This window comes from Bactrocera oleae, chromosome 4 (assembly GCF_042242935.1).
Source record: "Bactrocera oleae isolate idBacOlea1 chromosome 4, idBacOlea1, whole genome shotgun sequence".
NCBI lineage: Eukaryota > Metazoa > Arthropoda > Insecta > Diptera > Tephritidae > Bactrocera > Bactrocera oleae.
This window is the reverse complement of record NC_091538.1, coordinates 19431383-19448292: the sequence shown is the minus strand read 5'-3', so window position 1 is coordinate 19448292 and position 16910 is coordinate 19431383. Positions and strand designations below refer to the sequence as shown.

Genomic DNA, 16910 nt, shown 5'->3' with positions numbered 1-16910 from the left:
TCGGACGCTCTGAAACGATCGAGTGCAGGTAGCTAGCAGCAGCTGCAAGCTTTATGTAAATTGAGTGTAAAACTTCAAATGTATTTTTCTAAAACTATATTTCTGGTGACCACTGTAGTTCGAAATCCGTTCGGTTCATTTCAGTAAAATTTATACAGATTTTAGAAACCATGAAAAACTAGTGCCTGATCGAATGTTTTTTTTATCTCAATTTTTTACAATCAATTAACTGTGGTTTTTTTCCCGAAATTCAGGAAAAAAAATTCCCGAGGCAGTAATTTTGTTGTTTAAAAAAATCGTCGATCAGGCACTACTACATTATCTATTAAAAAAACTAATTTTTTTTCCAAAGATTACAGATGGTCGCCGCAAGTGTCTTCGTTTGGAGCTGGATCAACACAAACAGCCATTACATTTAAAATTATTAATTATTTTGTTTTAAATATGAAGTCAAGTCGAAACCTTATTTAATCATGCTATGTTTTTACTATTATAAAATAAAATAATTTACTGATAAAAAATATTTAAAATTATAATTTTCATGCCTCTGACTATACTTAACCCCATAAAATAAATAAAAGCTCCTTCAAATACCCGCAAAAGGTGTAAGCGTCCAAATATTATTAACAACCCGAAATCGTTAAAATTTGCTAACTAATTTTTTAAGAAGTTGTATATGATGAGGTCATTGGTTAGAAATAGTGCGTATCTCTTTATCTATATCACAGTGCGGCCAATTTGTTTTTTCTTTACTTAGAAAAACCAACAGGACACACTCGATACACAAAATTCATCCGAAAATATATTTACATTTTTATACTTTATAATATCTTTAGGGAAACCTTTTAACTGTAGAACTGTATTAAATATTAGAGGAAGGCTAATTGGTGCTTTAAAGGTTTATTCTCGTATTATTGAGACACACTTTTTAGTTTGGAACACTCCTTGTACTGCTAGCTCAGCAGCGGCATCGTGCAACAAAGCTAGTAAAATGATTTTGGTAATACCCTAACGCAACGGTAAGCATATCTAAAGGCCAAAAGCGCAACAAGTGTATGCCATTTATTAAAAAAGGAGAAAAAAGTAAAAAAAATAAACACAAGTGGATAAGGACAAAAAGAAATAGCAACAAGTTAAAAACAATGAGAGATAAGTCAACTCACGCTGCAAGTGACTGAGTACATTGCCACATATGTGTGTATGTGTGTTTGTGAAAAGCAATAACAGCTAAATGGCGATTTTTATGGTGATTGCGAAAAATTAAATAACAAAACAGCGAGTAATGCATGAAATGAAATGAACAAAAATAGAGAAAAGCCGCGGCTTTAACGATAAAAAGCAGTCAGAGCTGTAAACAGCAAAAATAAGTTAAATGCATAAAAAACAGAAAAGAGCGCAGTGATAAACGAAAATAAATACCGTTGCTGTTGGCTGTAAACTCAGTCGTCCAAATAAATATGCATGTATGTGTGTGTGTGTCCAGAGGTGCATGCGCGGCGCGGAATGTGTGATCGTTCATTGCAAGTGTTGGCATAGTTGCATTCGCCTTGCATACATGCTGCACATAAAAAATATTCACAGGCCAGGAACAAAACACGCGGTTGATTATTGTTGTTATTATTATTAAGTATGATATTATATCGGCTGTTATCGTGGCTTGCGCTATGTAAATAAATGAATCAGTAGCATTCTACAAACAAATGTATGTGGTTGCATGTGTATATTGTGTCAACAGCAGGAAATAACTCACTCACGCCACACAGCTAAGTAACTGTAGATAAGTGTATTGAACGCCTGAAGGCAAACGCAGTGCGAAAAGTGCCATTGCAATTGCAATGAAAGTCACGTATGTAACAAGAGCGATGGCTTACAGCTTTTCGCTACGAAAAATGTCTTTGCTTGGCAAAGCTGCAACTTTTTGTTGTTGTTGTTGTGAACCTGTTCGCCGTGTGCAACCCACACACATTACTAGATCGCCAGTCATTCACACAATTCATTTGGTTCGATTTTCGCTAGTCAAAAGCCGTTAACTCTTGAAATATTCCACGCCGCTTTGCATTCCAGAAATTCAGAATTCACTGGGCCTACGTGCAAAATATGTATGTACAAATGTACATACAATAGAAGTAAACATAAATTTCGATTTTAAAATTATCATTTCGAGTGGGTTTATGAAAATATATAACAATTTTAGGAGCAGGTTCTTGACAGACAGCTATTTGCTGACGTTTTCGAAAGCTTTGTATGAAAACTTGAGAATACATACTTCGTTTTTCTTTTAAATTGCTAATATTTTTTGAGTTTGACAAGGATTTGGACGAGTGCGATAGTGACAGTGTTATGTGTTTACAAATTAACAATTGTGGTTCTTTTACACCAGTCTTAAATGATCAATTACTTCGCGTTATTCGTGGAAATATGGCCGTGAGAAGCAGGTTTGTAAATATAGCTACTCGGAGTGTTCAGATTTCAAAACTTAGCCGGATTAAAGAAGAGCTTTAAAACAAAGTTTAAAACGGGAAAAAAAGAGGCGAAAATGAACAATCCTTATTGTTGTTACGTTATAAACATAAGCTCTTCCCAATCAGTGTATCAAACAGGATTATTTTAATTATTGTCGTTTAAATTTAAATAAATCCAGGAAAAATATCTGCGACCACTAAGTTAGTTAATGTGGCTACCCTATGGGTCGTGAATTCAATATGTTATCAGATTAATACTTAGACGTCATAGCGAAAAGCCAGTGATTACATTTGAAATAAATCCCTGAGCTCACAAATGGGTGAATACAGATATTTTTAAATTCCTAGTAGTCGTAAGCATAACTCTCGACTTTTAGTAAAATTAGTAATTTCTCCATAGAATATTGAACTCCTGACCAAGTAGGACATATCCGCAGCTTTATGAAATACTTATCAACCGTAAACACAGAAGCATGACCATCGTTCATTTGTGCAAATAAATAACAGTGTGAAGAGTTTTGTTTGTAAAGTGAATTCCACAACAATAATCCTCAAGCTGCATTAAGCCGCATTAAATGTCGTAAATCGATCGCAAAAAGCTTGGCATAGTTTTTACTAAATAAACACGCCACTTTGATTTATTGTGGAAATTTTTATTGATTCCTCGATAGTACAGTGGTTAGTATCCCCGCCAATATTTTATGAAATTATTACTTTGTTAATGAACACACTATTATTGGTTCCGAAAAGTTGGAACCAATTAAACTTTGTCAGTATTGTTGAAAGCCGATAATTAATTGACATTCGTTTATATGACATGCCTCACCCTTAAGTGTTTAATATTAATAACGCGCGAAACTCATTGCCACCCACATACCTCAAGCACGTTTAGGAATCGTCAAACAATCTGCTTTGCATGCTCACAATGTGCAATTTGAAATCTTATTTACAGCTAAGCTTTTCAGCGCGTATTATATGTCTTTACTTGATTTATCTGCGTCGCTTCCAATTAAATCATTTGCGATTTTAATGTTACGTTCACATAGCCATAAAATCCAGCAACTAGTCGATCGATCACAAACACCTACACAAAAATGTGGAAAGCGTGATAAAAACCAGTGTTGCAAGCTTTTCACTTGTGGCGCGACTATTCTACGCCAACTCGTCGTCGTCTGCTTATGCTACTTTGTATATTTTAGTAAATAATGTAGCCATTTAAAAACTGGACTTACCGGCACGAAATGTGGCAAGTTATCCAATACTTGCAACTTATCGATACGTTGTTTTATGCGCTCACGATGGTGTGGATTTTTTATGCCGATCGCCGTCAAATCTTCGGGGGTCATACGTGCAATGGTCGGCAAATCGTAACCGGCCGCTATAAACAATTGTGCATACTCCTCATACTTCATCTCCATTAGCCAATCGATGATAAGTTCATCGTTACGTTGCCGATCGACACTACCAATCGAACATGAACTCACCGAGCTGCAACGTGGCGATGAGAGTGCACCGCCCGCACTACCACGTATCGATGCACCCGACACACCAGTCAAATACGATGAGGCACGACCCGAATCTAAACTAGCTGTAGAGTGTCGCGAACCAGAACCAGCTGAGCCCGACGACGAACCGGGCGAATCGCGACCTGGCGATTGTGTCAAATCGATACCCTGATCCTCTTGCAGCGCCAATTGTTGATGATAGTAAACGGCCGCTTTGTGTGTGAGTGGTTCACGAAGTGTGGCGCAAAACACGGGCGGTGGACATGGCACTATTGTGGGTGGACAACCGCTGAGCAGCGGATTAGTTGCGGTGGATAAAAGTGTTGCGCCACCAGTGGCTACTTGATTAGCTGCTTGTTGTTTGCCAGCTGCGGCAGTGCCGGCAGAGGAGCCCGACGATTGTGATGTGCCTGATGTGGACATGACTGTAGCGTATTCGCTTATTTCATCTACATGGAAAGAAAGGTGAAGAGTAAATAAATAAAATCAATCACTATGAGACATTGCAAGTAATGTATGATAAATATTGTGGAAAGCCTAGCAAGCACTCATACGCACGCGTACATGCTGCATACGCACCTTTCATACGCAATGCTACCGATGGCTCACGTGGCAAATTGAAACCGCCCTCCTCCAAAGATGGCGATGATACCATGCTACTCATTATGATGCCATCATCCAGCTGTTTGCCGGCTGCACTCGAAATACTGCCACCTAAACGGTATAATGGTATTTGCTGTTGTTGCGGTGCGGGATCTCCGGGTAGCGCAGGTGGTGGTACCTTTTTAGCTTGTGCGTGCGGCTTCAATGACCGATGCATTGCAATGACAACAACACCGTATGGCGTACGGCTGAAACCAGCTGGATGCTATAATGCGTACGCGTTTTAACTGTAGTGGATTCTGTGAAGAGAGAGGGAAAGGAAGTGAAGATAATAGTGTTAGTGAGTATCTTCAATGTTTTGATTAAAATGGCATTTGACTGAGGAAGAAACATCTGTTGGAAAGGTGTTTTTAGAATGTAAAGTGACTAACATTAGTTACACAGACACTTTTGCCAATTTTAATTGCTCTATTGTTGAGTACATTTTTTCTGGAAGTAGGAGATTGGAAGCAATGCTATTTATGGCGTAGAAGAAATTGTGTTTGTTGAAATTGGCATGATATCACTGTGAGGAATTTTGACTAAAATTTAGAGCGGGAAGGACCCAAAAGTGTAGAAAACATCTGGCTGAGGGCTAATTTGTCTAAAGCTATAAACTGAGCATAGAACTGGAAACACCAACCGGAGAAAGTCTATTTCACAAATCAACGAAAGGAGAACTCATCTGAATAACATATTTAAAGTTCCATACAGCGTACTAAAAGTAATCGCTATGAATATAGATGTATCAAGAAAATCTGGATGAAATGTTAAAGCTTTTCCCATTTCAGCGTAGCTTTAAATATTATATAACAAAACTAACATATCATTTCCGAATCGAAATGAGTTCGTCGTGAACTTGTTGCAGGACCTGCTTACCGAAAGCAACACTTTCGGCCGGTGGTTCAGTGAGTGAAACCATTCTTAATTTCATTATAACGAAACGGCTAATATTATGGGAAAACCTACCATAGTATAGTGACAATTATTCGACTTCGTATGTCTGCCTTTGTTAAAGTTTACGACTGTAATATTTTATATCGGTAGTCGTGTGATTAAAACCTCTTTTAAATTTGTAGTAATTCTTAGACAGTATAGCGGTCGGCATCCGCTTTGTTGCTTCAGTTATCAATCCACTGATTTTAATATTTACTGATTGAATTTGAGAAATAAAGCCATAACAAACAAATTTTAGGAAATCACTTTCAGCAAAACAAATAGCACACTAAACGCCTACACATTCACCTCGCCCAGTTAGGGGTGAATAAAAGGCCGTGGTTAAAAACAAAAGCAGGAAATAATTGACTGTGAATAAAAAGAGTTTATATTATACAACAAAATTAAACGCCCGCGCATCAGAGCAGCCATTCGAGTGCGGTCCTGAAATTTGATATCGCCTACGATAATTCCCAAACAAAATTTAGTTTAAAGAAAAAATGAAAGGAAGAGCTTCGTGTCCATTGAATGCGCGGCTACTTGATGAGTAGGCGGGCTGGTATGTTTTCTTTCTACGAAAATGCAATTCTATAGCGAGTGCGAGTACTGAGTATACGTGGAGAGGGTAAAGTTAATATACTCCAACGTAGTGGTCGTCGCTGCAATAACGGAATCATACCTACATATTTATATCGTTTTGTAGTAGAACGACCAATTATAATTACGTTTACGATGACGACGACTATGACGTTGACATGCTGACGAATATTTAATACGAAAAACATCGGTTTTCTGGGTGTCAGGTGTTGGGCTGACAGTGTATGCGTGCGTATTAATAAAATTGCAAAAGGTCATATTACGATTTCATTCACAAAAACACAAACAAAAGTCGGTTATAATATTGCCAACACGACGAATGACGCCGACTAGCGAACACAAGCTGCCGATTGACATAAGCGGAGGCAAGAAGCGTAGGCGAATGCAAACGAACGAGTGAACTACTGCAACAAAGTGCCACAAGATGCGTTTCGTGTTGTTATTTTAGGTTCATTGAAAGGGTGGACGCATATTTTGTTGTGGTTAGAAAAAGTATGCTGATCCTAACTCCCCTTTCTGCCTACTGGAATTGATATGCGGATAGGAAAAAAATAAATACCGAACAAAGAAAATAAACTGGAGCAACTGCTATTCGTACATTTAGAGAGGACAGCCGCAACAAATTTGCTTATGGCCCACTGCTTGATTGCGCCACGCAAATGCCGTCGTGACGCTTTTGTGAGCATAGCATGCACTTGGTAATGCTGAGAATGCAATCACGAATCATGTATCACGTAGTCGTCTCATAGCCGTTGCGCCCAAATTAATATTGCGGTACAAACGACAGCAAGTGAACGTGTGACACGATGTTGGCCAACGGCTCGTGTGTATATGGAAATGACTTTTGAATGCATAATCACGACGTCTAGCGACAATGCCGGCGGCGTTTTTTATGCCGGGGTACCGAAGCGTGTCATACATTAATATGTTTATACTGAACAGAGAGCACACAAATTTGTACAAACAGATTGGCGGCGTACGCTGTGAAAGCAGTATTAAAATTCGGTGTGGAAATTTATTTCCAAATGCAACACTGCACAGCATGACACACGTGGGCGAGCGATACGGTGAACATGTGATGCCAAGAATTGTGCTGCAACCAAAGCTGTCAAAAGCAATGTATTAAAGAGTACAATACAAAAAACTAAAGCAATGGAAGAGAGATTGAGAGAAGCGCAAGCGCACGACAATGTAAGAGAATACCATATAAAGGAGAATGAGAGAATTAGACAGCCACAAACTACCTATACTCATTTATATAAGTAAAGGTATTTCTGTAAAAAAAATTGCTTTTATATTTGTTGGTATATGTATGTCACTAAGTGCACAATAAATTGTACCGGTTTTTTACGATTTCATCTGCTCGTAAATGCCAACACTAATCGACTGCTACAAATTTCAATCAACTGATTTTATGCCTCATGATCAATGCGTCAGCAACAATTTTCTCCGAAATGCGAGTAATGTGGAAAGCGCATAAATACATAATTAAGCACACGCATCGTACATACGTAGATGTGTATGCACATATAAAATAGATAACCATGCAACCATATTGTCAAAGAAATCAGAATTGTCAAATATTTGTACTGCAATGACAAATTGACCGCTCGAACAAAAGGTAGAGAGTTGGAGAAAACAACTGCTGAAATTGAACTTTGGTGACGTGTATGTTATTGTTGTATACGATTTTCAAGTGACAGGTGGTACGCAGTGAATACAATAAACACTTTGTAGAAAGTGGCAAGTTAGCTGTAACTGAAAAAAAAAAAATAAAACAAGAAAAAACGTAAACTTCGGTTGCACCGAAGCTAGAATATACTTACAAATACAAAAGATTCCATACAAGAACTTGATTTTCATGGGTCAGTTTGTATGACGGCTATGCTATAGTGGTTCCATCTGAACAATTAAAAAATGTTTTCGTACAGAAACTTAATTTTGATTGTTCAGTTTGTATGGTAGCTATTTACCAGAGCAATGAGGTCTACAAAATTTCTTGAACAATAATTCATGTGCAATGATCATTTATATAAATATATACATATACCATACATATATTTTTTTTATAGGGTGTCTGACATTTCCTTCTGGGTGTTACAAACTTCGTGGAAAACTTAACCCTGTTCAAGGTATAAAAATATGCATAAGCTGAAAATAGTAGATGGGGCAGTCTTTTTTTTGAAAGAACACAAATGCTCAAGGAATGCAAATAGAATAGCATATATGTAAACATATAGAGTAAAGGTTCAAACTAATGACAATTTGAGGTTTCATCTTATCCATATATTTTGTCAAGCTTTCGTTTCAAATACCACAAATAAATCAATAATTTTGCATGTTGAAAATACGCCAAGGTATTTGAAATTCTCTGCCGAAATGCCACAGTTTATATAACATGATTTTTCATGATATAATAGCCATAATATACTGTGCCAGTAGACTCCTAAGCTCTGCAAATTTGGCTACTTTTGATGCACTCTTACAAAAAATATCCGTTTTGAAGAAATTGGTTGCGGTTATTAAATTCCATACCGGATAGGGACTACGAAGAGAGCCTTATAAGCTCTTCCGCCTCTCTTCTCTAAGTTGTTTTGACGAACATTTCTCAAATACGGCAAGTATAAGTTTGAAACTAAACGATATCATATTTTACAGGGTATGGTATATATACAACGGCTTCGTTCAAGATTGGAATGATAGGGAATTTGGTAGCACCAAAAACACCACCACTTTATTAAAGCGCTGAATTTTGACACAACGGTGATAAAAATAAAAAGCTAACAAAAATTATAAAATTAACGGGTGTTCTAGGGGTAATTTTTTCAATAGCCTTTTTTTGACAGATCACGCGTGAGTCGTGTTAAGCTGTTATTTTATTTTTGTTCAGTATTGTTTGGCATTTCATCATTGAAAGACTTAAGCCTGAACAACGTTTACAAATCATTCAACTTTATTACGAAAATTAACGTTCTATTCGCAAAACCATTACCCATCTTGAGACCCAGCATACATTATTGGATAATTACCAAATAGACCACGTCCAACATAAAGAAAATATAGCGACCGTAGTGTACACTAAGACCGTGGAGAGTCGATTCGGTGCATTGGCAGCAACTCAACCAACTGGTATGGTTTGTGGGTTTCTTCAAAAATGATGCCGGTGAGAACGAAACCGTCAATCGATTTATTGAGAGAACACTTTTTGGGGCAGATGATTTTACGTTTTGGGCCGGTCTATTGGCCACCAAGATCGTGTGTTATCGCCGTTATACTTTTTCCTGTGGGGATATGCAAAATGTAAAGTTTATGCGGATAATTTCGCTTCGATTCAGGCCTTGGAGCATAACATCACTCGTGTCATTCGCCAAGCACCAGTCGAAAATAGTCGAACGAGTCTTTGAAAATGGAACTCAAAGGATGGACCAACTGAGACGTAGCCGCGGCCAACATTTCAAAGAGATAATCTTCAAAAAATAAATGCCAATGAATATTATTTCGAATGATAATAAACATTCCCCATTATTTTTTTCTTTAAAAAAGTAGAAAACCTTGAAATGGATCATCCTATAATTCCGTATCAATCGATAGAGATTGAGTTTTTAAGTCTTCTTTTGGAATGTTGTTCGAGAATTAGCCTTGAATTCCGATTATTTATATTTCCTTCAGTTAATATAATTAAATATAAAACAACTAAAGGTCTCGAACTTAAAATTGCTCTCATTTAGTGTAGAAATGTTAAATTTTTTGCCACTTGTGGTAACACGACCCAACTCGCGTTGAATCCACAAACCGGCAGTGATGAATTCGCAACACAATCAAGCAAAGGAAGTGAGAGCGACAGGTGAACGGAAAATAACTGGAGCACCTGGACGCAGACGAAACGATGAAATGGTGGTGAAGCTCTAGAGAAATGCAATAAGAAATAAATGGCAACTCAGCAAGGAGCAACAGCCGGGTAAGACACAATGAAAAGGAGCTGCAAAAGTTAAAAAAACAAGGAGTTTGAAATGCGAGAAGAATGAACGAGTGAGTAGGTGCAAAAAACGACGCAGGAAGGCTAAGCAATGATTGCAACAAAAAGAGAACAGCCGCAACTACATGCGCCGGTACAGACGTACATATGGAGCAGTAAAAAACGGGAAATACCGAAAGGAAAACATGATAAAAATATGAAAAACGAGCAAAGCAGTAAAGTAGCAAAGCCACAATAATATATACGGGACCAAAGGAATGTATAAAAACGGAAATTCACTTCGAACATACAAGAAATCAACGTTGGAAGTGAAACACCGGTCGGAACAAGGATAATGGTAGTAAAATAGTAAAAGGATATGAGTAAGTATGAAAACTAGAGTAATAATGTTTTAGTTGGACTAGTTGGAGAAAAAGTATATGCCGCAGAAAAGGTGTAACACAAAAGGGTGAAGGTGGAAAAGAAGAAAGAGGAAATGACTGATGCTAGGGTAAGCTAGAAAAATTTGGCCAGATTGAGTGAAAGAAAAAACAGTGCTAAGAGAGTCGTGAGAGAAAACAGACTTTATTTAGTAGCGTAAGTTCCGTTAGAACGATCGTAATTTACAGTCAAGGTATACGATTATATTTACAATTATTTTGATGCTGTTTTAGCTTCTCAACTTGGATGCTAAACAGAGCAAATGATGACGCCATTTTAGACGTCGCACACAAAGGACATTTTTAAAGAATTCTATTTTATGACGTGCCTGGTGGTTCAATGCCGTTGGCTAAAATCGCTCAAATATCTGTAATAAAGCTGCAACAACAAATAACAAAATTAGAATAATAACTGCCTAACAATACACTAACAGCAACCAACAAAAAAAGAGTACGTGTAACAGAAGCAAAATCACAATAATGGCCAGTGTTGCGCAATTAGGCAGCCGGGGCTGACAGTGAAGATAACGCTACGAAATGCAACAGTAAAAAAGAAAACATCATACAATAACACAATAGGCGTAACAATACAAAAGTGTCTGTCATGCAAAAGTTTGCATAAACAAACTGAACGAAGCAACCAATACGCCAAAGCCAACGGGAACAGGACAGGAACGAAGCCATGTAGGCAAAGCTCGAAGCCTATAGTGGGCCGAACCTGTGTTGTAGTCGTGAGAAAATAATTGGGAGCATGACTAACAAAATATGAAAGTTCTTATTTAAAAATATGCATATTTGGAATATGCATTTTTTTAACTTGCCCTGATCAAAGCTAAAATACCCTTCACAGATACATGTAGTGACTATATGTACTTATATAACTAAATCTGACAAGGTAACTAGCCAACGGTTTGGATCCAATGAAAACCGGTTTAATTGTTATTTCTAGACACGTTGTTTGATATAAGCAACGTTCAAGTTGAATTAAGGTTACTTAATAACGAAAAAGGTCTTTATCTTGCTTGTAATCTATGGCTGCTATGTGCTATAGTTATTTAATCGGAGATTGTAGCGCTGCCTTAGGCAATAACGTCGACAAATTTCGTGAATATATCTTGTTAGATAAAAATGTTTTTTATTTAAGGACTTAATTTTAATCGGTCAGTTTGCTACAAACAATTGATTCGGAGATTGTGATGTTGCTTTGGAAAATAATCCATGCCAAATTGTGCGAATATAAAAGCTTTTCATACAAGGACTTGATTTTGATTGATCAATCTGTATGACACCTATAGTGGTCGGCAGCTTCTTGAGGAGGAAAGGACGTGTGCAAAATTTCAGAATTATATCTCAAAAACTGAGGGACTAGATCGCGTATATACACGGATATGGCACAATCGACTCAGCTCGTATACCCTGTTCAGGGTGGCAACAATTGATAGTGAAAATAAAAATTACTTACTTTTTAACAATTGCGAAACACGCGCGAATTGCGAACCTCTAGAATACCCCTTAAAACGAGTAAATCTTTATTTGTGGACTGAAACTAGAACAGAAGTTTGTTCGAAAAAAACTGTCAAGGCAGTATGTACTTATATATATACATATAATATAAGTATAGATAGACTATAGTAGTGGAGTGACCATTCCCATGCGAGTACATATCTTCATACATATTTTTCTCGCCAATGTATCTTTACACTCAGTCAAATGCCATATTAGACCGAGACACTTTGACCCCAAGCATAGAGAAAGGAACTAGTCGTTCACACATCCCCACAAACAAAAATTTATTTACCCGGCTACTAAATACAGATTTTTATGTTGTGGCATGAATTATGGTATTATGCTGCATATTGCCTTGTCGTTTACTGGCATTCAGCTGGGTTGCGGGTTGGGGCGATGTGGGTTGGTGGGCTTGGTACATAGTGCTGCATCATATAAAATAGTTTAGCGGTTGATGTTAGCGAGCTGCTGGGCATTGGGTGATGGGTGGTAGTACATACATACATACATATATATATGTATGCATATAGTGAATTGATGTGGTATTGTAGTTGGTGTTGCGTCCAATGCCGTCGGCATTACACCCAACACAAACAGAAATACATTTAGTACACAAACAAATATGCAATAACAACAAAGTCAGTTTGTATAACATTAACTTGGTAGTAACTCTGTATAGTACACCATATATTGTATATACATACAGACATATAAGGGGGTGCAACTAAAACATGAGTTGTAATGTTGTTGAACCGGCTTTTCTGCTTGGCAGTTGGAAAAATAAGAAAACGATGATGATGATGAAGTATGCTTTACTACTTACATATGCACATATCTATATATTATATATATTTATAGATATATTTATGTATACATACATAAACATATATAATAGAGTTGTGCCAAGAAAAGGACGCCGCAGCTGAAGGGATTCTTTCTCATTTACGATTTCTGTAAAATTTGTTGTCACAGCACAAGACTTTTTTCTCTCTACAGTGATTGCTGTTGTTGGAATTGTTGTTGTTGGACAGCAGTGCATTAAATTGCAGTACAACTGCTGATGTCAGCAATGGTTAATGAGTTTTATACACAAACAAAATATGCATCAATACATACATATAAACATATATAGACATACATTCACACGCGGACACATACGTATATGTACATGTATAAATATGTATATATACATATACGACTATAACTATGGCTGCCATTTAGCAAAGTGTTAAATTTTATAGCGCGGACACATAAATAAAATGCAAAGATTTAATCGCTTTTGTGTGTCAATACAAAGGGAGAGTAAGTCAAAAAAAAAATTATCTTTATTAGAACAACACTTCGGGCGTAGTTTTAATTGATTTTTCTTAATTAATTTTATGCAATATTAAACAGAAGAGAGGAGGATGGCCTCAAAATGAGGACGAGCTTTAGGACCGTAACGAATGTGCAAAGGCATGAGAAAGAAGTTTCGACGATTGACATTCGGCGACATAATTTATATTGATACCGCAGCTCGGTCTTCGGATAGAACCTCAATATCCCATCGCTTTGGATTGGAGAGACCTGTTCGAAGATTAAAGTTGAATCTGCACTAATTAAATTAAAAGATGTAAATTAACTTAATAATATATGAAATATTCTTTGGAACGTGTAGCTTAAAGGATTAGGCTCAGCCGTCATAAAGATTAAACTGCAAGTCAAATTTAGCCGATACAAAATTTCTAACTGATAAAATTACCCTTAGATGGCAGGGTTGAAGGCAGAGTACCCTATAAGAATGTACAGGCGTCCACCAACTTTGTATCGACTTCAATGTCGTTTTTAATTGGACAAAAATGTGATCATATTATCCTGCGGTATCTAAATTTGTCAATCTCTCAAAACTTGTACAAAATACCATTTAATATAGCTTTGTTCTACAATGGATTCAATGCATTAGAAATCTGATTGATTACCAATACCTATAATTCAATTCTTAAACATTCGACTTGAAAATCGTTCCTTAAAGGCAACACATATGAAGGAGCTAATAGCATGTTCCGGCCGACACTTAATCACGAGATTTTGGCTGTTGAGTAGATTATCTCACTAATCTACAAGATTTAGCAAGATTTCGCCATACAAAAATGACAATTGTTAATCTCGTCACCGAGGATATTTAAAGATAATCTACTCGAAATCTCTTTGTGCGACTCTGATTCAGCGCCATCTGTTTGTCAATTGAAAAATTATCACAGCTGATTTAGACACAAAGTAATGTAAACAAACAAATAAAAGCAATGCATCTGAATTCACCAGGCAATCGACTTCCCAAATAGAAAACGCGTCCATTATTTTCTTTAAATGGAAAATATTTAAAACAAGACGACTTTTATAACAAAATACGACATTAGAAGATTTTTTTTCAATAAATATTAAACGATGTGAATTTTTTAATGTCAAAAACAGCTGTTTTATAAATAACCAAAGGCAGTGAGGACAGACTAGATTAGTGAATATATTAAATGTTATCTAATCACTTTAAATTTTTGGTCGGAACACGGTGTAACGCTAGGTGAATATTTAAGTAGTTAACAATCGAAATTTATAGTTAGTCTATCCAAAATTTATGAACCATTCGATAATACTCTTACTGACTTGTTCATGACTGGAGAATTAACGTCTAATTATTAGTCAAGACCTTTTTGGCTTTGGTTAGATTAGAATATTTAACAACTATGTTAAATAGCCAAAGCAACTGTCGAATCAAAAGCAGTGATTTGTAAATATCGTTTTGCATTAAATATTCTAGTTTGAATAAAGAAGAGCTAATAACTAAATCTTGGTGCCGGCATATATCAACTAACTGTTCTAAACCCATCATTTCGGAAAAACTATAAAACAGAAATTCTCATTTCAAAACCTATATTATAAACTAATTAAGTTTCTCCCTGTTGAAAGAGACTTCTGGTCCATTGTCCCAACTCCAATATACAATCAATTAACGACTTTTCCGTACTTCCTTTTGTACTTAGCTCTCGTTTTACTAAAGCAGTACAGTCCTTTCCTGCACATCAATGCATCTATGTAGATGTGTGTGTGTCGTAGAAACAGCTGCGCGGGTCTACTTACGAGTCCATGAATGAGTGAACTTTAAAGAAAGGGTGGCCCGCGCACACCCGTGACTCAGCGGCTTACATACATATGTACATACACATGCCAATAGATAGTAGTGGGTCGGTTGTTTCGGTGGCTTGTTGCTGTTGGTGCCAACTGATAAGCGCGGCCACATGGCAGTGGCGGCAATAGTGACGGTGGCAGTACCCAAATGGGTGAGTAATCAAAATAGTGCATTGTTTCCTGACCACTTTTTCGTTCACGCTGGGCGACGAGCGGCACACAGTCAGTCAACCCAGTTTGTTAGGCAGCCAGCGAGTACATCTACGAGTTCATTGTTTATACACACATTAATTTTTTTGTTTGGTTTTTTGTGTTTATGTAGCGTATCATTCGTTGATCCCACATGTGGTTGGCATGTGCGCTGTTGCCGCCGCCACCGGCTCGGCTTGTTTATGGTTGGCAAAATTTTCCGAAAAGGATAATAATATACAATCAGCAGTACACACCCTCCCATACAAACATATATGTATGTGGTAGTGAGCCAAGGCACAAAATCACACATATGACAGCAACAACTCCCGGCAAGCGCAACAACTCGTTATGTTCAACTGATTGCATATATTTAGCCGGTACTCGGTACTCGGTAGTCAGCAACCGGCAGGCGTTGTGTGTCACAAAAGCATATTTAGTTGTATGTGTATGTATATATGAATGTAAGCATGTATTGGTATGTATGTTATTGGGTACTAGGGCGAAAGGGATGCTAGCAGGCCGAATTGAACCAATGAACCCACTAAGTCAACCCAGTAACCAAGCGACTAACTAACATATGTATTATGCCTCCACTTCCACGGGTGCTGTGGCTGCTGCTGTAATGATGATGACGAACGGCGGTGCATTGTTATGTGTATTGATTGTTGTTGACGACAGTTTCGTGCCTTTGAAGCGCGTTTCCACCAGAACTAAAATCCTATACCCACATATACATACATATTTGCACTGGGTGAGCGGCGTAGGCTGCTATTGTGTTTTTTACCACTTTTTTGCAATTTTAAATCAAATCAGTGTCTACATCAGCAACAAGAGTGCGGTGAAGTGCATAATGGCTTGTGCGGTTATATTTTGGGTTTGGGTTTGCGATTGAAGTTTAAGTGATGGCATTGTACGTTCACCTTTGGACTTATCATAACTGATGTATGAAAACCAAAGTAGGAATAAGGACATGGTTTGAATTCAATATAGAATTTCAGAAATATCGTGAAGATTCGAAAAGCACGTCTGATCATGAAGTAGCATTACATAGTTTACAGAAGATCGAAATCGTTAGATGGGCATAGCCCGCAGTTTTATCTCTGAAATGTCACGCAAAACTGGATTTTTCTTACAAAGTGCTGTTAGCTCTACTTCTCATAACGTTTATCAAGTTCTGATAAGGAATATAGAGAATACTTTAACGGATTTTTTATTTCAAAGATGGAGTCACGAAGGTTTTCGGTGTACGTACTTACAAAAATTACTGGTGCTTTCACCTTTTAGATATGGAAGAACTTTTGTTTATATTGTTTAAGATCGTGAACTGGATTTATGGAGGTTGCCTAGAACATAGATAACTCGTTAGGTTTTTGAAAATATTCGTCTCGCCAGTACGATTAAGAGGTCCGTAAAAGCTTCATTCCAGCTTCCTGTAGGAGCTTGTTTTACGTGATTTTGAAAACGTCTAATTGATTGAATAAGGTATTATCTTTTCCATCCGGAAGGTATTTAG

The 16910-nt window shown here is 37.2% G+C and overlaps 1 protein-coding gene across 6 annotated transcripts in view; it reads right to left on the bottom strand.

The window, feature by feature from the left end:
- The window catches only part of ckn (CRK like proto-oncogene, adaptor protein), a 50310-nt gene that overhangs the window by 19538 nt on the left and 13862 nt on the right, over nt 1–16910 (bottom strand). For all 6 annotated transcript variants that reach the window (XM_070109296.1, XM_014233972.3, XM_014233977.3 and 3 more), the window contains 2 exons: nt 4547–4869; nt 3695–4416 (listed from right to left, as the gene is read on the bottom strand). In XM_070109296.1, the coding sequence (XP_069965397.1) occupies nt 3695–4416; nt 4547–4787 (963 nt within the window). In that variant the 5' untranslated portion in view covers nt 4788–4869. The remainder of the gene's footprint in view (nt 1–3694; nt 4417–4546; nt 4870–16910) is intronic.